We start from the raw sequence: 19346 nt of genomic DNA, 5'->3' as shown, positions 1-19346 counted from the left end.
ACTGGCACTTGTACATTGAGTCCAAATTCAAACCCAGATTAGGCTTCTTCTTCTTTTTCTCCTTCTCTCTTTCTCTTTTTATTATTAACAGAACACTAGGTGACTCATTTTGAGACAAGCTGTATTCCTATATATCTTCTAAAACTACTGAATCAGAATTGAGCTGACATTTCATCCAGTTAAAGTCCCCAAAAGAGCTAGTATGTTTTATTGGCAAAGCCATTGATCTACCCTTTGGCTTTATTGCTTTCATCAGAATTGGGATGGAAGGAAAAGGTTCATCTCAGAAGATAAATGAAAATGCTTCCGTGTGCTCACAAAACTCCTCTAAATTAATAATTTTTATGTGGCAAACTGCAGAATGGAGATGTGTCTATTCCAAATGTACACATAATAATTATTCAGAGTCGATCTGGGAATTTTTCAGAGATGGATTTTCCAAAGTTGTCATGACTACTGGAAATCTCTTAAATAAATAGCCACCCACCAAAACACCTGCTTCTTTGTTCACTGCTGCTTTCTTTATGTGAATTGTAACCTGACACTTCAGTCTGTGCTCTGCCGGACACACTCTTGGTCATAATTCCCTGACCAGCACAAAACTCTCTTTCCCTGATGAGCCTTCTCTAGTTCTCCTTTTGAAGTTATCCACACCTGACCTGTGCCTTCACAGCTCTCCCCTCAAAACACCCACTGAAAGCTTTTTTGCAATCTGTCTTTTCACGAGATTAGATTTCTAGAGGGCTGAGACCCTATCTTTGACATCTTACTATTTCCACTGCCTAGAACAGTAACTGAAACATGTTCTCTGGCTTTGATTAAGAAACTCATAAATGCAAAGAAAGAAAGAAAGAGAAACTCTTGAATGCAAAGTAAATACACAGAATTGATGGCCATGTTGGGCAATAAATGTCTCTCAAAGATGCATTGTTACACTATACCTACCATCACAGCTGTTTACCCATAAACATATACACATTATGGGTATAGTATAACATTTTGCGTACCATACACATGGGTGTAGTGTAACATTTAGAAAGGAGACCAAAAAATGGTACTATTAGGTTCAACTCCCTCATAGATATTTTTCTTTCTTGTGCCAAATTAAGTTCACAATAATACAAATGACAGTGATAAAGAAAGGCATAAGCAATGCCCCATGGGTTCAGCATGGCCATTCTAACTTGAGTTTTCACTGAATTTGGGCCTGGGCAAGTGTTTGTTTGGATGGTTACCATAATCTAGCTATGTGGCACTTTTATTTGTGAATTCATTACAATAATAAAGAGTTTTTTTTTAAATGTAGCGATATGAAGAGCCATCTGCAATGGAGTATCAATAATTCTTCTGAACAACTGGTCTCTCCAACTCACCCATCTCTACTTTGTCCAGGCCCAATCAGGGTGTTGATATGCAATGGGATTTGAGAACTGCAAACCGAGTTTGAAAATTTAGAGATAATTTACTATCACTACTTCTGGAAGGTTAAAAATCATAAGATAATCTTTTATTAATGAAAATATTTTTTTACTGTGTCTAGAAAAAAGAAATCTTTAGATTGTTCAGCATCTTCAGTTTATGGATTCTGGCTGCTTCAAGGAAATTATGACCAAGTCATGGCAATGACCCAAAGGCTCATAGGGCAACAAACAAACCAAAAACTAGCTTAAGGTAGCTTTAGCTTATGGAAATTCACTGGGAATCCTCTGAACTTCAATTTTAAGAAAATTAACCTTCCTGAGTAGCTTAGCTCAGGGCTACTTCCAAGCCTTTTCTTGACAATTGCTTCTGCTCAGATCACCGCAGAGACACAGCAGCAACAGAAAATCATTAGAGGATTAATCCCTCAAATTACTTGAACATTAAAAGGGCCTTTAATCCCCAGCACCTAATTGAATTCTCATAATAAATCAGTAAAGGAGGCAGACTTAAAATCTATCTTACAGTGGTCAGGGAGTGATGGACTACATTGCTTGAGGTCACTGAGAACAGAGAAAGGCCTTCTAGAACCCAAGTTTTCTGATTTCCAGTCTCATGGTTTCTGGCATTCTCGCCACACTATATTCCCCATACAGATGACTGGTCTTCTGAGCTGCAACATAAGCTGTTCTAGGAATGGGTTCATCTAGTTCTTTACCCTAATGCCTAGCATAAGGCAAGCACAATAAAAAACAACTACCTGAGAAAACCACTCTTAAACATTACCTCCTGGGTAACATGTCCCTCTTTTTCAGAACAATAGATGCAATGACAGAGTTCATAGAAGGCATCAATTGGTTCCTTTTAGTATCACACAGGTAGCAAGACAACTGTGGATAGTTCTTTTAGATGTGCACCTTGTTGCCAATTTTTAAGCCCCTCAACTACATAGTAATTTGGCCTAGGGTCTCCTTTCCTATGATGCAAATAGTCAAACTCAAAACAGCTCCATTTGGGGCTACTTGTAAGGGTTTCAAGCCCTTCTTTCCCTCTAATATTTTCTTTATTTTCAGTCTGCAATTAGGTCTTTAGTATTCTCAAGAGTTGGAATGATCCCTCAAAACCAATCAGTCAAACAAACAGACAAATAACAACAACAACCATTGAGTGATCCTCAAGGACAAAAGTCATTTCTCCATCACTACCAAGCTTACTGTTTTATGTACAAAGTAGGGACACTATAAATCCTGAATGAATGAACTTCTCCAAGTCTATTCTGAAAGTGGATATGATTTGTCCAATGTCATATAATAAATATGTGTCCATCCTAACTTAATTCTTCTAATGGCTTAACAAGTATCATTTTCCTATATAGCATTACCATTTTGAAAAGGGAGCCCCGCCCCCTTAATCAAAATTCAAGATCATTCTCCGTTATATAGCAAGCTCAAGGCTGGCTATAGCTCCATGAGACTCTGCCTCAAAACAAAATGAAATGAAATAAAAAAATGAATGAATTAATTAATAGATAGACAGACAGATAGATTAAAAGTGGACTCTTCTGTTTTGTTTGAAAGAATGATTTCATGGTGAGAAGAATAGTAGGTTTGGAAAAGGGAATAAATAGGTTGACAATTGTTTCTTGTAGCTAAGTGTGGCTCTAAGTACAAGTTCTTCCTGAAAGAATTACTGGTGATAATTTTGTGGATCAATGAGTGGCTCACTGTATTCTTCTGAGCTATAGGCTGCATAAAGGTTATGTTATTTACTATATCATTTTAGTGGCTACTGTTTCAGTACATTTTATGGTAATTTTTAGGTATTACTATATTGGTTGAGTTGGAATGCTGTCTCCATTAATAAAATGAAATTTAAATTAATAAAACTATCTCTGATAATAAATGGAGGAGGGAGGACAATTAGCTCCAGGGATATAATTGATACCATAGCCCAGTGACTTGACTCATTCACTGTCCTAAGTTGCTTCAAGAAAAGAAAAGGCATGATAATAATGTCCATACCTAAGACAGTGACGTCAAGGATGCCTTGGTTTTTGCCGACAAAATCTGGAGGATTGTTGACATCACAGATGTAAATTCCACTGTCTGCTGGCTGCATATGCAGTATGGTGATAGATGCATTACCAGGATTGGTAGCCCCTATTATTCGATTCTTGAATTGCCCAATACCTGAAGCCTGTCCACCTTCAGAGTAGTAGATCTAGGATAGAAAAATAATTCAAATGAGAACCGGAGAGTATCCAAGATGAAGATAAGCTACCAGGAAGTCCCTTCTATATGTGTTCCAGGGAGCCTAGATTTCTCAGTTCAGTGGGGGGCATTTAACTTTCTGTTGTTGCTAGCCGTTTCCTCATTTGCCTCTGACCAGCTCTATGATGTCACTAGGGCAGGAACTGGTAAGCATATTTTACAGAAGAGAGGACAATTGGAGTTCAGAGAATTTAATTTCTAACCTTGGGCTAGGAGAACAAGATACTCACCTGCTCAGTTTACCCTGTAGAAGCTCTTCATGTAATGGCAGATAAGATACAGCTCAAGAGATATTTACCACTTCATGAACTTCTGATTCACATTTACCTTGCCCAATGAGACTGCTTTACCTAGAAGTTTAAATGTCTGTGTCCCTTTCATGCACACATACCTCTTAGATAAGCACACATGGATTTTTGTTTGTTTGTTAGAAATATAAAACTTCAAGGTAGAATAGTCCTTGAGAAATCACTTAGTCTCATTCGTTCCAAGTGGTAAGATAAAGCCACATAAACTAGTAAAAGGCCAACAGTGCACTTGGTCCATGTTAGCTACCATCTTTCCATGTCAAATAAGAGAATTAAGAACTTCAGATGACTCATCTGAGGGCACAGGATTCATTTTGTTACTGTTGTCATCTTCACAACATACTGGACTTGAGCCAAGCAGTGGCATAAACCTAAAGTCTCATTCTCTAGAAGCTGAAGCAGGAACACTATGATTTTGAGAACCACCTAAGTTATATAACAAGATTGTCTTTTAAAACGTTCTCAAGCATACTCAAGAAAGGCCAAATCCTAGCATGGAGAGAAAAGGTGGGCACGAAGTCCACCCCTAGCCAAGAAGCAACTGGCAACTGATCACTGCTGGCAGAGGGAGAGTCAGTTTTAAGAATACTGTCTCTGATAAGTCAGTCAACTGCATTCCAGTGGAAGGTCGCCCATTCAAGAACATATAGGCAGCACAAACTGGATTTGATGAGTAGAAAAAAGAAAGGACACAAAATGGAGTGGCTAGGGAAGGAAGTGATGAATCTGGGAAAGTGGACAGGGGTGAATATGATCAAAACATATTACACAAAGAAGAGCTACATGGACTTAGTGACTACTGAAAGAGGGAGAATCAGGATCTCACCTTGATGAGCCCTCTAATTGGTTATTCAGTACCTATATATATATATATATATATATATATATATATATATATATATATATATATATACCACTATATGGGTTACATTTATATATTTATTCATATATAATAATTATGACAGAGAAATCACCACGAATTTAAGAGGGACCAAAGAGGAAAGGGAAGATTCGGGAGAGGATGGATAGAGGAGGCCAAAGGGAGTAATATTGTAATACAGTAGACATATACTAAATTTAAAAATAACAAAAAGATACTATTATATAGCAAAAAAAATTTTTAAATAAATTTTACAATAAAAAATTAATTTGATTTAAGAAAGATCTGAATTCTACTCTCATCTCCATGAAATAGCATGTAGTTTAGATGTCATGGTAACCACAGGGTAAGAATCATGTGGTACAAGGAAGTCTGGCCTAGGTATCACATAATCTAGGTTGGTCCACAGCTCTTTCTCTGACTGTGATGTGGTCACATGAAGTGTTCCCTAGCTATGCCTCCATAGCAACTTGCTGAGTGATAAGAAGCAAAGATAGCTAATCTGTCTAACCTTTTAGTTTCCACCTGTGAACAAGGAGCCAGAGCAATGTGTTCCAAAGTAGGACATTGATTTTCAGTGATATCTGAATGAATGCCTACTAATTTTAATGTTGAAGAGAAATCCATCTAGCATACAATATGTAACCTTATAGATATTGTTGCTTAGGTGACATTAAGATTTTAATATTTTAAAAGTCCCAGTCAGTATAGAAACTATTAACTAAATGAAGTTCTGGGAATACACAAATATGACAAAAATTATGAGGCTAGGGCATGAGTGACTGTAACTTGGGAATCACTAGATGAGATAATAAGACCTGAGTTCCCTTCACAATATACATATTCTGTGTAGACAGTTTGCGAAATTAATATAAATATATGTCATTCAGTGATTCCAATGTATGTCCCACGAACTGGGATTGCTTTAGTCTAATGAGACAAGTTATTTTCATAAACTCTTCTAGATGGTTCTTCTGGTTCATTTAATTCATTAGCCTCATTTTATAGAAGAAACTGAAGCCAAGGGAGGTTTTAAAAATGGAACAAAATCAACAGCTGAGAGGATGGGTGGGCTTTCAATGGTAGAGCACTGGCCTAGCCTGGCTGATCTCCTGTGCACCAGCCTCAACTGAATAAAAATGGCGACACACAAGTAAAACCAATTTAAACAGAAGGAGAAGTAGTTCCCCTAATTTCTTCCCCAGGGGTCTTTACCTTATCAATCTCTTAAAAAGAAAAAAGAGTCAAAAAAAAAAGGAAGATAATGTTAGTGTCTAGTAGAACTCAAATGTGCCTTTCTGCCTCTGTACAGAAAGACCAACAAGGACATTTTCAAAAAAAATGAGGACAATTAAAGTGAAAACAACTTCCTCTCTCCATCGTTTTCTCTATCATTCTTCTATGCCCTAAACATGATGCCTTATATAGTTCATTCATTTATGCCATGTTCTGCCCAAACTTAACCGGGAGCAGTGTTTGACCAACCAGAAAGCTACCAGAGTAACTCAAGGTATTCAAATGAGGTAGGTGTAGATTTAACTTATCAAAAGACTTTACTACACTGACAGGCAACACTACATCTATTTACTTATGAATGGGCAGCATGAGATCCTGTTGCTCTTACCTGAAACCCAGCCTACTGCCATCAAGACAGCCCTTTACAACCTGCGCCTCTGGCCAGTCCCTCTGCTCCCAAGGAGAAACAGGTCAGCCCCACTTTATGATGCTTGATGATGTCACAGTGAGACATAACATCAATCCTACCACAGAAAGCTCTAGAGGGGCTAGATGAAAGGACCTTGATTATGCAGAGATGAGGCTCCAAGAGGACCTTTTAGGCAAGGACTAGGTCATAGAAGGGTATATCTGAGACCAGGCATGGTGACACATGCTTGGAATCAAAACGATCACAAGTACACACCCAGGATGACTTACAAGGGAGACTTTGTCTTAATAAATAACAAATAAATAAAATTTGGAAAAAATTAAATGGAAAGACGCAACTGTAAAAGTCTAGTGGGACCTGAATCAAGGGGAAAGTGGCAGGTAAGTAAACAGTGAGGTCTCAGACATGTCACTTATCCATCATTCCTTCCATCCACCTCCTTACACTGCAGTCCAATCAATATGTCCCTCACAGACAACAGACACTAAAGGGATGACACAGGAGACCTGGAGTTCAGGCTGTTGTCTGAGGAGGAGGAGAGTCACAAGTATTACATAGCCAGACACATAGATGAAGGGGCTTTCTGCTCGGGCAAACCCACTGTGTTCTCATTATCCTTGGGAAGAAAACAAACAAACAAACAAACAAAGGTTTCTTCCAAACTGCTTATCTAATATCACCCTGGAAGGACTACAAGTTGGTTTCACTTTCCACAAAAGAGTAATACTTAAAAATCAAAGCTAAGTAAAAGAAAATTAAAGCAGAATAATGAATATGGATATAGATATAGTCAATTTGGAGATCAAAGCAACTGAGGCCAAGGAAAAGCCTCATGTGTTCTACAGGCAGGGATGAGAGGAGGCCTGCTTTAAGAAAATCTATACCAATGTTTCCCAAAGTAGTACTTGTTAAAATTATACTCATTCCTGCCTGTGCCCATGTTCATGACCAAAAGCCCTGCTTTCTCTCAATATTTCTTCTTTCTGCCCTCTTTATTGGTGGCTGGTGGGTAGAGTCACAAGAGTCTATTAGTGATTACATCCTCTTTGAGATCACTTAGTTCATGTCACAGAGGTTCAGGAGCTCTCAGGGGCTGGATGGATACTGGAAATATGAGAACAAGCTGGGGAGGGGTCTATAAGTATGGGTAGGCTTAAGAAGGCCTGAGGGGACCATGGTATTTATTACTGAGGAGCTGGCATAACCTGTGGAAAGAAAATGCTGGCCTAGCCAACCTAAATACATCTGTTGGCCAACTCAGGCCCCAAAGCCTCCAGTTTGCAAAGTCTGATTCATTCTCATCTATTACAGACGACACTGAGGCCCTAAGAGAGGAAGTGATTTTCCCCAAGTTCACACAGTCAATTTACAGTCAGACCTAGAATCCAAGCCTCAGGACTCTCACAGTATGCACTAAGAGAGCACTCTCAGTCCTGCCAAAGACAAGGGGGATGATTTACCGTCCCCTTTGGGACCATTCCATTGCCTATGCCAGTCTCCCTTTTCTTTCCATGCCAGTCTCTGCAGTTCCCTGGTCTGGTGCTTCCTATGATGAACAACAGTTTCGCCACATGATGCACCCTGTGTTCTCCAGCTGCACTGCAGGCTCCCGGTCTCTTTGCACAGCAGCCTTCCTCTACCTCTGATGCCAAGTTTCTAGTCACACGAGGCTGTGCAGCTGGTAGCCAGTTGTTGCCTCAATTTTACAGCACAGCTCTCAAACTAGAGGCTTGATGTATGAGCAAGAAGGCATGAACGGATCCCATCTGCTTTCTATTTAAGTCAGAGTTGGATTTACTAAAGGCCTTTAGCTTCCAGAACTGCTTTCCAGGTTCCTTGGGGAGATATGGAAGCCTGGGAGTCCTCAGCTAAACCGCACATTCTTTCCTTTGCCTCCCTTCCAGCTCCTTGCTTTTGCTCCCAAAGCAGCTAGACATGGGTTGGAAAGTGGCAAAGGGCTTCAGGCCCAGAAATTTCTCATGTCTGTGCTATGGAGGCTATGGCTATACACAATAGAAATAGAATACCACAAAAAAACGCTCTCTGTTATTTGCTTGAGATGTCCACCATTTGAGTGACTATTTTGGATAAAATCATGGAGGGTCTCTGCTTGAGTGTACTTCTTCAGTAGAAATGAAATGAAGCCCAGAATAGATCAGCATTAGTACAAAGAGCTGGGAGACTTAAAAGGTTCTCTGATAGCAACAGTAGCACTTTGGCCATTTGTTGGGTGGCTCTGTTGCATGTATTTGCAGAGCATTTAGCATCTCTAGCTGGCACTCACCAAATGTCACTAAGGACTCCAAGTCCTGAAAAATCAAATCAATGCCCTCTCTATTATTAAATTCCCCTGAAATGATGAAACACCCCCCCTTCAAGGTTACAGAAATATTCAAAATAATGTTACCTACAGAGGACAGAACAGATTTAAAAATGCAAGAAGCCAAAAAATATGAAGACATTCAACTCTGGGGAAGGAGTTGTCCAAATTGGAGAAATGGACATGAAGATGATGGAGGATTTCTTCTATTATACAGATTGTAGGAGACAGTTGTCTAACACAGCCATGCTAAGCAGTGTTGCTGTACATTTTCTTCATGGGTAAGTGTTGTCTCTAGTTTTAGCAATAGCAAGGCAGGCAGAAGAGGGAAGCATCTATGGACAGAGAGGTAACCAGATTTCCCAAAACTTCTTGGTTAGTCTGTTTGTACCAGGTATGTTTTCAGAGATTATCCCCTGAGGGATGGAGTGAAGCTGTCCATATTTTTAGACACAGGGCATTTCTGAAAGGAAGACCAAATGGAAACTCTGTCCTCAGGATCAGAGTGCTTATGGAAAGAGCAGTTTCCATGCACCAAAGGGACTTCCCTAGAGAGGACATTGAGACACAGTATTTGGCCCTGGGTCCTGGGAAACACTGGGCCTCAGAGTCAATTGCTTTTTAATGCAATGATTTTGAAAAGTCGAAGATAGACATGGGGCAAAAGCTGGCCACTCGCCTGGTCAGAGCAGCTATAGACCTCCGAGTCTTCTGGAGGAGGATTAAGAGTTCCAGGCATGGCCATGAGAAGAGAAAACTAAAAAATTCTCTAGGTTTTATTTATTTTTACAAATGTATTTATGTGTATGCATGTGTATCTGTATGTGGTTGTGTGTGTTTAAGTGCAGGTGCCCAAGGAGGCCAGAAAGGGATGTTGGATCCCTCAGACTTTGAGTTACAGGCAATTGTGAGCCATCTAACATGGCTGCTGGGAATCAAACTCAAGTCTTATGCAATAGTAGCAAGTTTTCTTAAGTGTTGAGCTATCTCTTAAGCCCATACTTCTCTTGTTTTTATTAACACAAACAATACACATCCCAATACTTGTAGGCTGAGGCAGGAGGCTGCTAAGTTCAAGGCCAGCCTGCATTCTATAGCAAAACAAAACCTATCTCCAAAACAAAACCACAACAAAACAACCTTCCCCAGAGTTATAGAGAGCATACATGAAGTTCTATTGTTATCAAACAGAAACACTCTCATCCCACTTCTAAGGCAAGTCTAGTGTCCTAGACTGAAATTAGTGCAGGGGTCTAGTAGTACACCAATGGGTTTTCTTACCTGAGAGGTCCAGCTACATCTTCCCCGAGCGTCTCTTGCATGCATCATTTTTAGACACTGACTGACTGCCTTTTCCTCCATACCCTCAGTTTTGGGGTGCGAGCCATGCTGTGTTTGAGCAGAAATGAGTGGATCTGAGAGCTGAATGCTACATGCTGTATTGCTACATCAACCTATGAGTTGAATTAAATCACTCAGTGGTCAGACTAGCAACACTTTACTCGAATATACCACAGAATGTCCTAGAAACAGCTGTCTTTATTACATATACATGAGCTGGGGAGGTTTGAGAGGGCATTTTCTGTATCACAGGCTGGCCTTGAACTTATTAGAAACCCATGAATGACCTTGAATTTCTGATCTTCCTTCTTCTACCTCCTGAGTTTTAGTAGTACAGGCATGCACTACCATGCCTGGTTTATGTGGTGCTAGGGACTGAACCCAGAGCTTCATGCAAGCATCATACCAACTGGGCTATATCTCTAGCCTAGCCATCTCAACATCCCCAAAATATATACCCACCCCCAACATTCACTAGATGAACTTACAATGTGTTCTACAGAAGTCTGAATTCATGGAAATGCTTAAGCAAAGAAGGCACAGGAATGAAATCTAAATTCTATTTTGAAAACTACTATCTCAACCTAGGATGCCTGCAAACTCTTAGCTGACCAAGTTCTTCTTGGGAATGAGAAGTAGCAGAGAAAAGGGGTTGGATTTTCCCCCCAAGTCATTAGGGATCTGGTAGGGACAGCAACTCGGGACCAAGACCAGGAAATCCCTAGACTCTGTCTCTGCTGAGTTATACAGTTATATTAAGTGTGTCTTGTTGGGCTGTTTCTCTAGTCCATCCAATACAGCTAGGGCATGGGCGAGATAGTTTTGCAAAATAAATCTTATGAATGGTGATGTTAATTATAATAGCTCATATTCACTGAAAGTTTGTGCTAGAAGGCTTCCCTGTGTTCCACAAAAACCATCTCATTCAATCTTTTCATTAAACTATCAGAGAGGTGAGTAGCTGCTCCGTTTTACAGGAGGGAAAATTGAATCTCTAAAAAGTCAAGTGATTTGTCTAGGGTAATCCAGCCAGCAACTAGGAGACAGAACTGACATCCATCCAGAGGTTTCTACTGGGACTCTGATCCTAAAGAAAAGCCCATGCATGCACACAAGATATGAGAGAAGAGGAGAGGGATGGAAGGGGAAGAGGAGGGAGAGGAGAGGAAAGCCAGTTATCTAGAAGCAGAGGCTAAGAGAGGGCTGTGGTGGGGATCTGGCAAGGGCAGGTAAGCTGAAACAGGGTGGGCAAACAAGACAAGGAACTTTGTGCTTTGGCAAGAGTTTTTCACCATCCTTGTCCTCCAGGAGCCCTGCTCTTCCTCAGCATGGCCATTGCACAAGTTTCAAGCATTTTTCATTTGCTCTAGCAGCTCAGGAGAAAGGGCTTCATTTGATTTGGCAAGGAAGGAAGCAATTCATCAAACATTTGCCAATAGATTTTTTTTTAAGTTCATCTAAGAGAAGTCCTGAGTTTAAGCCACGCTCGCTATGATTGCCTAAAGCTTTTCCCCTTGCAGTCTCTTTCTGAGAAAAGTTCATTGCTAGTCCTAATTCTCTACCAGCTTTTAAGTGGCTAGAGTTCAGTCAAGAGATGGCTCTGTAGAGCCAGAATCAGAGGATGCAAAGTGGGGGATGTGCACTCTTGAGCACAGATTTGCTTGGCCTAGCCGCCAGGAAATGGAGGACATCTTGAATTGAGTACCGAGCATAAGACATCTCGAAAGATGCTGAAGCCTCTCCCAAATCAGCCACCACTAGAAAACTGAGCAGGATTTCAAGTGTATGAACAATGTGTTGAAAAGACTCCTAAGAAATCAAATTTTAAAAAGAAGAGATCATGTGATTATCTTAGTGAAAACAACCTGTGGGGGAAAGCATTATTTCTTAGTTGACATAAACATGTCCAGATATTTTCGGTGATGGAAATTGGTTGTTATTTTCTGCTGATAGTTCTGTTGCTGCTGCTGCTGCTGCTGCTGCTGCTGTTTGCATGGGATAAAAATGAGAGCAGATTATGTTTTTTCAAGTATTTTCATATGCCTTATGTCAGATCATTTCCCATGAATACTTTCATCCTACTGTATTTCAAAGAGAGGCATGGAGTGATACCCATATTGTCTACTGTAAATGAAACTGTTTAACTCTGAATACCAGGTAGCACTGATGGAGTCTCCCTGTGGGTGATGTTTTCTGTAAAGGAAATGTTCACAATGTCATGTAGAGAAATTCAGTACTTACAAAGAGTCAGTGGGAGCTGAAGCGTAGCTGGCCAAGAAGTAGCTCCTCTGAGCTCCTGGCTTCCTTCTCCACTTCTGCTTCTAGGCTTCACTCCCTTATCTACTAAACCAACCCCCGCTTTTTGACAAAGCCCAACTCAGGTGCAGTTGGCTATTCAAAACCACCAGTGTTGTTCTCTTTATTATTTTGGGCCATGAGTCATTCTGAGAACCTGTTAACTGTAGACCTTTTTCTTCAAGGAATGTATGGAGGCATGAATGGTATATCTGTTTGCATACACATGTGCACGGATGTACACACAACTCCATGTAATACAATTTTAGCTCTTGGGATAATTTTCAAAAGGAATTATTCTCAAGGCCAAATGAAGGCAATCTGGTGATAGGCAGTTTGCCTGTGGAATCCTCCTTTCACATAGGTGCTCCCCTACCCTACGCTGGCAACTTCTCACGAACCTTTTCTCCATCCCTTCCATCCTTTATCTTCTAACTTCATCCTGCCCACAATAACATGGATTTCATTACTACCATGGACCTTCTCCACCAATCTGGGGAATCTCAAATTGTCAGACTCAATCAGGAACAATGTGCCAACTCCCTTGTCAGGCAGATCCCAGTTATTAAATTCGACAGAGCTCTTCAGATCTTTTAGGATTTACACATGAACTGGGATCTTCTGAAAATAATGAGATATTTGTAGAATGTCCTTTAAGTGCTCCTGCTTATTTTACCTATGAAAAGGCCTGTGGCTATTCTGGAGTACCTGACACACACGATGCTGAGTATACAAAACTGAGATAACCGATACTAACTGTCTTCACTAAACAGCTACCTAAAAACCCCGTGTCTCAACTTTTGTCATTGATCTCAGTAGTTCCTTCATACTTCACTGTTCCTTCATATTCTCATGCCAACAGTTAGTTTCCAGTGAGAACTACTAAGGGGGAATAATTTAATTAGAGAATCCTTACGGATATTGGCTCCATTTCCTTATTGTGGAAGAAAGACCATTGGATGGAAAGCGTGTCCGGGGATGGTGCCGTGGTGGTGTAGAGGCAGAGAAGAGTAACATTAGATCCAACAGTGACATTCACGAAACTGTCTGGGATGGTCACTTGCACCATACTGACCTGACCTGGAATTATAATCATCAGATAATTAGTAGTACATACTCATGTTTTGATGACATTTTCATCACAAAATACAAAACATCTTGTTTAGAGAATCTATGACAGGTAGAGAGCACAGTGAAACACATAGGAGACATGAGCAGACAACAGACATGGGAAAGAGGGTTTCTATCAACAAGTTATTGGCATAAAGATGATCAAACCACAGGTGATGGCTAAGCAATAATAGCACTGAACTGGTAATTCCTGTAAAAGTTGTGTTATATACAGTTTCTTACAGTCTTACCCAGGGACACTAAAAGATCTGGATATGGAGAACAATCAACCCAGACTTCCCATGATCAAGAGTGTTCCTTGAATATAGAGCATTTATTTAAAGAATTGGAGAAGTCAGAGCCAAAGCCAAAACTAGGAAAATTCTAGGCAAACTAGGACAAGTTAGTTGTTGTACCCCTAGACCATTGTGTGTGGGGGATTGGAGGGCAGAGCCATGATGGACTTACCGAAAGATCTAAATTATATCCAAAGTAGTACAAAGATGTCAGGCTTCTTATAGACTTTCATCTTTTTATGAGTATGTAGTGGAGTGAACCAAAATTTACATAACAAGTAATAATGCCATTTATCTGGAGACTAGAGGAATTATGTGTTGTGTGTTTTTTTTCTTTTTTTTTCAGTTTTAACTTTTAACACAGAAAATGTTGGTAGAAGTATTTCTTTTCTTTTTTTTCTTTTTTCTTTTTTTTTTTTTTTTTGGTTTTTCGAGACAGGGTTTCTCTGTGTAGCCCTGGCTGTCCTGGAACTCACTCTGTAGACCAGGCTGGCCTCGAACTCAGAAATCCACCTGCCTCTGCCTCCCAAGTGCTGGGATTAAAGGCGTGCGCCACCACCACCCGGTGATAGAAGTATTTCACATGGAGAAAAAACATTTTTTGAGGGACCTCAGTACCTGTTTGTGATACTGAAGATGGAAAACAGCTTGTGGATGCTGAGTAGACCCTGTACCTCTGAGCTACAAACTCCTCCCCTCATTACTAGCTCACAATTAAGTTGCTTTCTGTGATTTCACTTATTTTACATTTAAGTTTTGTGGCTGAATACTTGGTCTCTTTTAGTCAATGTTCCATAGGTGCTTAGGGGAGAAATGGGCATTACGCTGTTGTTGGGTTGTGTGCTCTACACAAGAAGATATGATTTAAAGCACCATGATACATCTAACATACACAAGACTCTGGGCTCAATAACCAGCACTGCTAAATAAAAGATAAACCGAACCACTGTCAATACTGGTGTCAATATTTTCCTAGTTGCAGTGGTTTGTGTAAATTTCACTTACATTTAGATCCACTTGCCTTCTCCACACTTAAATGTCACTGTCTGGAGTACAAGATAATGGTATAATGTCGTTTTGTTCAGTCATCACATATGATGCACAGAACTCATGAGTTAAAGCAGTCACCCGTATGTACTTGTATTTCTGCCTTTCCTTTTGTCCCTTCATTCTTCCTAATGCTTCAAGATCCTTCTTTTTTATCATCTTTTATATTTCAGAAGTAATTCCTTTAGCTAGTTTTCAAGGGTATGCCTGCTAAGTAAAGATATTCCACCCCCTTTAACTGAGAATCTCGTTATTTTCCATTAATTCTTGAGAGATAGCTTCACTAGATACAGATTCTATTTTCTGTCATCTCTGCTGTACTATTGAGTACCAGCATGTTTCTTCTTTTTATTATTGTATTTTGCTAGTTCTATAATTTCCATTTGGGTTTCTTGGGAAGACAAATAATCTAATTTTACTTAAAAATAATTCAAAGTAGCGGAAAGGAAATTGAGGGTGAAGTTATACATTAAAACAGTCTTCAGGACTGGAAATATGGCTGAGGAGTAGAGAACTTCCCTGCATGAACAAAGCTCTGATTTTGATCACCAGCAATGCAGAAAGCCTTCAGAGAAATAGATGACTGCAATCTCTGACTTTTATTTGACTTCTTTGTTTCTTAATTTAAAATTAACTGAAAAATATTTGCACATGTGATATGCATGTGTGGTTTGCATAGTATTCTGATATATTACAGAATAATTATATCATTAATTGATATATCCATCATTTAATGTATTTGTCATATTTTGGTAATGAGGACATTTAGAAGTGACAACCACAGAGCCAGGCCCTGCATACATGCTGTGGTTCTTTAGCCTAGAGTTCCTGTGAGACTCCCAACAGTGTGTGTGTGTGTATGTGTGTGTGTGTGTGTGTGTGTGTGTGTGTGTGTGTAAGAGGAAGGGTGTCTCTGACTCTTTTGGATGCTTATAGGACTTTTCCCCTCCTACTGGGTTGCCTCATCCAGCCTTCATATGAGGGTTTATGTCTTATTGCATCTTGTTATGTCATATTTGGCTGATGTCACTGGGAGGCCTGCTCTTTTCTGAAGAGAAGCAGAGGAGCAGTGGATCTTGGGGAAAGGAGAGGTGGAAGGGGTGAAGGGAGGAGCTGGGAGGGGGAAAAAGGGAAGGCTGTGGTTGGGATTTATTCTGTGAGAAAAGAATAAATTTAAAAGAAACATATTCTCTTAGCCATTTTCAAATATACAGTATGCAATTACAACTAGTAAAAAGAGGGGCCGTGAATTTGAAGGAGATTATGGAAGGGTTTAGAGGGAGAAAAGGAAAGGGAGAAATGTAATGAAATTATAATCTCAAAACATTTTTTCACAAAGAAATACATACTATATTGTCTATGGTCACTTTATTTTGCAATAGGTCTTAAAATTACTCCTGTCTAATTGGAACTTTGACTCTATTGAACATCAACTTAGTGCTAAATACTGGAGAGACAATGTTGAACGAGAGTTCCAATGTCTACCTGCCATTTCTATCACAGATCATTGTGGTAGTGGATGAAACTCAATGACATAGGCAATACAAATCTAATTCAAATATACCCTGTTTCTTTAATATTGGAAGACATATATCTGTAATAATTTGAGATCTGTAAAAGCTCAAAAATTACATATTAGAATTCAGACAGTACTTTCAAACTATTAAGTGAGACAGTTTTAAGGATACTACACATTTCTCACAATAATAAAGCAAAACTGCCAGATCATTTTTTATTGCCCAGATTGCCGATATTCCGAATCATAATCAATTCTCAAATTTTGAGGAAAAGATAGTTTCCCGACATTAGTCAACCTTAATACAGTAACAACAAACATCACAGTTTTAAGCTTTGGAACTTGATACTAGTCTTTAGTTTTTCAAATAAACTTCATTATATAAACCTTAGCTCATGCCAGGCCCAGTGTCTTTCTGCCTGCTGCCTGTGGATCAAGATGTAAAGCTCTTAACTACTACTCCAGTGCCATGACTTGCTGCTTGCTGCCAAGATAATAGACTAACCCTCTGAAACTGTGCTGGGACAATTTGAGCTCATTCAGGTTGGCTTGCATCAGTCCAAACTTTATCAAGGAACATCATTTACACACCGGTTTTGAGATTTAACCTTTTGAATATATTGAATGTTTGGTTGTTCCAGACATCCCTGTAATTAAGTGAATCTTAGGCAGGTGTATGGTTTCTCTCCTCTAAAGAAATCAATGAAACCAGCAGGATGCCTGTCTGAATGCAACACAGAAAATGATTTAGTAGAAGTGGATTTGGCAGGTCATGAAAATGTCAAGTTTGTAAAGAATTAAATGAGAAAAGAGAGCATAATAATAAAGATGACTTAGTCTTCCCAGATAATATAAAACTCATTCACACAACAGACACAATCCAAGTGCCTGAGACAGAAACACCTTTATCTTCCGTTTTCCTATAAGCGGAGATGGATCTTTTTATTTTTTTGAAGATAATAAAAACATGGAGCATTTCAGGTACAAACAACAGCATCAAGCAGAGACTGTGTCTTATTCCTTCACACCTGAAGATTACTCTCTGCTGGAAAATTTAAGGAGTTATGATTGGGAATGAGGTCATAGGAAGAAACTCTGCTCAGACCAAGGAACACTTAAAAACTGTATACATCATCACATACTCAACTGTTTGAACTCCCAAGCGAAAAATCAAGAGCTAATGAATAGCCTTGTTTGTAAAAATTAGCTCTTTAAGGGTGAGATGTGTTCATAAGGTAAAAGGCATAGTTCCCGGGACACTACAGAGAGACAAGTCAATGTGTAAATGACCTCATCACAGAAACTGCTTTTCAATGACACTAACATAAATGGAAAAGAATATTCAGGGATATTCCAAAGAAATCTGATGACAGAAAATATCTAGAAAAATAAATCACCAAGAAACAAGAATCTAAAAAAACAGGTACCTATACTGACACTTCTGATGAGCATTCAGAAATAGTATTTTTCTTATATTTTAATAGGGGACCATAAATATTCTTAAAATACTTCTTTCTTGGGGGCTGGAATGATGGCTCAGTGATTTAGCACATTTGTCACTCTTGAAGAGGATGCTAGCATCCTTTCCAGCACTCATGCTGACTCACAAAACCATCCCTACCACTCCAGAGGATGTGATGCCCTCTTCTGACCTCTGTAGGCACTAGGCACATACTTGGTCCACATACATTCATGTAGGTAAAACATTCATGCACATTAAGTAAAAAAACAAATATAAACACTTTTAAAAATGCTTCCTGAAATTCAATATTTCAGTGCTTTGTGAAACACTAAACATCAATATTTTGTCTACTTTTAAAAGCATCATACTAATCTATAGAACATGGCAGATAATTTAGAGGAAGTGTGCACATGTTGCTTAGTCCATAACATCAATAGTATACTGAGAAGCATATAATTAAGTATAGCAAGTGTAGTAGTTTGAATATGCTTGGCCCAGGAGTGGCACTATTTAGAGTTGTGACCTTGTTGGAGGAAGTGTGTCATTGTGGGTGTGGGCTTTAAAACCCTCCTGCTAGCTGCTTGGAAGCCAGGCTTCTCCTAGCTGCCATGCTCTGGCCTTGATGATAATGGACTGAACCGCTGATCCTGTAAGCCAGCCCCAATTAAATGTTGTCCCTATAAGAGTTGCCTTGGTCATGGTGTCTGCTCACAGGAGTAAAGCTCTAAGACAGCAAGACTCTTCAACAGCCATAAAATAGGATTAGTTGAGTGAAGTGACACTAGCTAAATAGAGCAGATCATTCTAACTACAGCAATCATAATAACAGTTGCTCAAATACAACTGCCCAAATCATTTTGATGTCGTGGGACAAAAACCACTATATCACTGTGATATATACATCACATTGTCATATACACACATACATATACATATACATATACATATACATATACATATACATATACATATACATATACATGCAAGATGTTTTCTACTCTGGTCCCTTGAGTGCATTGAATATAAGGCATACTGATCTAGTACCAATCAAGTAAACTCAACTTTCACTATGACCTTCATAATCAATTAAACTCCTGAGATGTAGTTCTTCATCTTTGAATAGTTTCTTATGATTTTTGTAAGGATTAAATGAATATTTTAACATTTTTCCACTATGAACTGTCTGACACTGTTGCTTTCCTCTATTTGAAGTAAACACAGAAGTAGGCTGTAGGCATGTCAATTATCTATTTTTTATTTGCGTTTCATAGAGAAAATTTATGTGGATCATTTTTACATTAAGTATATATAGTGGGGTCACTGTAGCATTTGGCAATAAAAATTGTATCTGTAAAGTATCTATATGAAATGGAGCAATGTCCCACGTGTTATAATAAAATGAATCTGAAATTATTT

General features: G+C 39.2%; 1 protein-coding gene across 3 annotated transcripts in view; it reads right to left on the bottom strand.

Annotated features, from left to right (window-relative positions):
• Window positions 1–19346, bottom strand: part of Vsig1 (V-set and immunoglobulin domain containing 1) — a 33558-nt gene that overhangs the window by 10179 nt on the left and 4033 nt on the right. The window contains exons 2-4 of one of the 3 annotated variants that reach the window (XM_028767491.1): window positions 13416–13579; window positions 10145–10252; window positions 3441–3639 (exon numbers count right to left, since the gene is read on the bottom strand). In XM_028767491.1, the coding sequence (XP_028623324.1) occupies window positions 3441–3639; window positions 10145–10252; window positions 13416–13579 (471 nt within the window). Of the gene's footprint in view, window positions 1–3440; window positions 3640–6501; window positions 6563–10144; window positions 10253–13415; window positions 13580–19346 lie in introns of those variants that run through there. The other 2 variants (XM_028767492.1, XM_028767493.1) reach the window with 2 other exon arrangements.

The sequence above is a fragment of the Grammomys surdaster genome, unplaced genomic scaffold, assembly GCF_004785775.1.
Source record: "Grammomys surdaster isolate TR1022 unplaced genomic scaffold, NIH_TR_1.0 173, whole genome shotgun sequence".
In the NCBI taxonomy this organism is placed as follows: domain Eukaryota; kingdom Metazoa; phylum Chordata; class Mammalia; order Rodentia; family Muridae; genus Grammomys; species Grammomys surdaster.
The sequence above is the reverse complement of the archived record's forward strand: the minus strand, read 5'-3'. Positions and strand labels throughout refer to the sequence as shown.